Source organism: Sinocyclocheilus rhinocerous, unplaced genomic scaffold, assembly GCF_001515625.1.
Source record: "Sinocyclocheilus rhinocerous isolate Xijiao unplaced genomic scaffold, SAMN03320098_v1.1 scaffold3174, whole genome shotgun sequence".
NCBI lineage: Eukaryota > Metazoa > Chordata > Actinopteri > Cypriniformes > Cyprinidae > Sinocyclocheilus > Sinocyclocheilus rhinocerous.
Genome location: NW_015666612.1, coordinates 94,860 through 96,419, shown reverse-complemented (window position 1 = coordinate 96,419; position 1,560 = coordinate 94,860). Strand labels below are relative to the sequence as shown.

Here is a 1,560-nt window from a genome sequence, read left to right as displayed (position 1 = left end):
TTTATGCATCATCTGAAAGCTGAATAAATAATCTTTCCATTGATGTATGGTTTGTTAGGATAGGACAATATTTGGCTGAGATACAACTATTTGAAAATCTGGAATCTGAGGTTGCAAAAAAAATCAAAATATTGAGAAAATCGCCTTTAAAGTCCAAATGAAGTTCTTAGCAATGTATATTACTAATCAAAAATTAAGTTTTGATATATTTACAGTAGGAAATTTACTAAATATCTTCATGGAACATGATCTTTACTTAATATCCTAATGATTTTTGGCATAAAAGAAAAATCAATAATTTTGACCCATACAATGTATTTTTGGCTATTGCTACAAATATACCCCAGTGACTTAAGACCGCTTTTGTGCTCCAGGATCACGAATGTATCTGCATAAATGAAAATAAATATTGACATCAAATAACATTGAAAGGCTGAAAAAGGTATTCAAATAATAATCTTTTTAGCTATATCACCCAGCCCTAGTCTGTTTACTAAAAGTCCTTTTCACATAATCTTTTTATTTCAGATCAATTTTCCTGAAGATGCACAGAAAACCCCATATACCTGCTCCCTACTAACTAAGTCCACATAGACGATTTTATTATATTTATTTACATGTTAATATACCTGTAAATATTTTAATTTGATAATTTTGTGTTTATTCTACTCGTGCCACTGTGATCATATCATCTGTGGATTTGATAAAGTTCTTGTTTTATGTCAAAAGAATGTGCTTGTGTTCATCGACTCGTTCTGTTCATTTGGCCAAACTTTCTAAATGTGAGTTGTTAAAATGCCTACTATGGATCTTAAAGATATATGAGCTGTTACGTTTACAAAAAATGGATATCATTGCTATTCATTTTCTCTCTACCTCATTTGTTCTTATTAATCTGCTGTTTGAGTTTCTGCTGTTTTTTTGCATTTGCATTCAAGTTTGTTGATCCAAACTGATCTTGAGCGTGGAGCGTGATGGGAGGGTTTAGGGAAGATCTGCTTGTTTGAACAGAGAATAGTGGCTTTACTCCACAGGAAAAGGAAAAAGGAAACAGCTCAGTTTGCAAAGACGGTGACGCCTAAAGACCTTTCACTCTGTGAACTCTAAACGCCAGTTCACAGAATACACCAGTCCTGTAGAGACACAAACAACATGTTTACGGTAGTGTTTTTATAGGACAGAAGTTTCAGGACACATGCGTCTCTTTCAGGAAGTTATGAGAGGTGAGTTATGAAAAGCATCCAGGAATCTCACTCATAAAGCTAATGTGTCTGAACTAATGCATGAGGAATGTCAGGCTCGCAGCTCCGTGCAGGAGACGTGGAAGCAGGACTACAGCGATTCGTCAGGACTGTCCTGCTTCTGCTCGTCTGCTGTGAGTGATTCTGCACGAGTGCTTGATACGTTCGTGTAGATTGTTTTTCACGGCTCTCTGGAGTTCTTGATTCTGATTGGCCAGTTGCAGATTGTATTTTTAGATTTATTTCTTATTTAAATAAGTGCTGTTCTTTTGAACTTTCTGTTCATCAATGAATCCAGAAAAATGTATCACGGTTTACA

The 1,560-nt window shown here is 35.1% G+C and overlaps 1 protein-coding gene across 1 annotated transcript in view; it reads left to right on the top strand.

Moving 5' to 3' along the window:
- LOC107733030 (uncharacterized) overlaps window positions 1-671 on the top strand; it is a 4,494-nt gene extending 3,823 nt beyond the window's left edge. The window contains exon 6 of the mRNA XM_016544538.1: window positions 529-671. Within this exon, the coding sequence (XP_016400024.1) occupies window positions 529-580 (52 nt within the window). The 3' untranslated portion in view covers window positions 581-671. The remainder of the gene's footprint in view (window positions 1-528) is intronic.
- The last annotated feature ends 889 nt before the right edge of the window (window positions 672-1,560 follow it).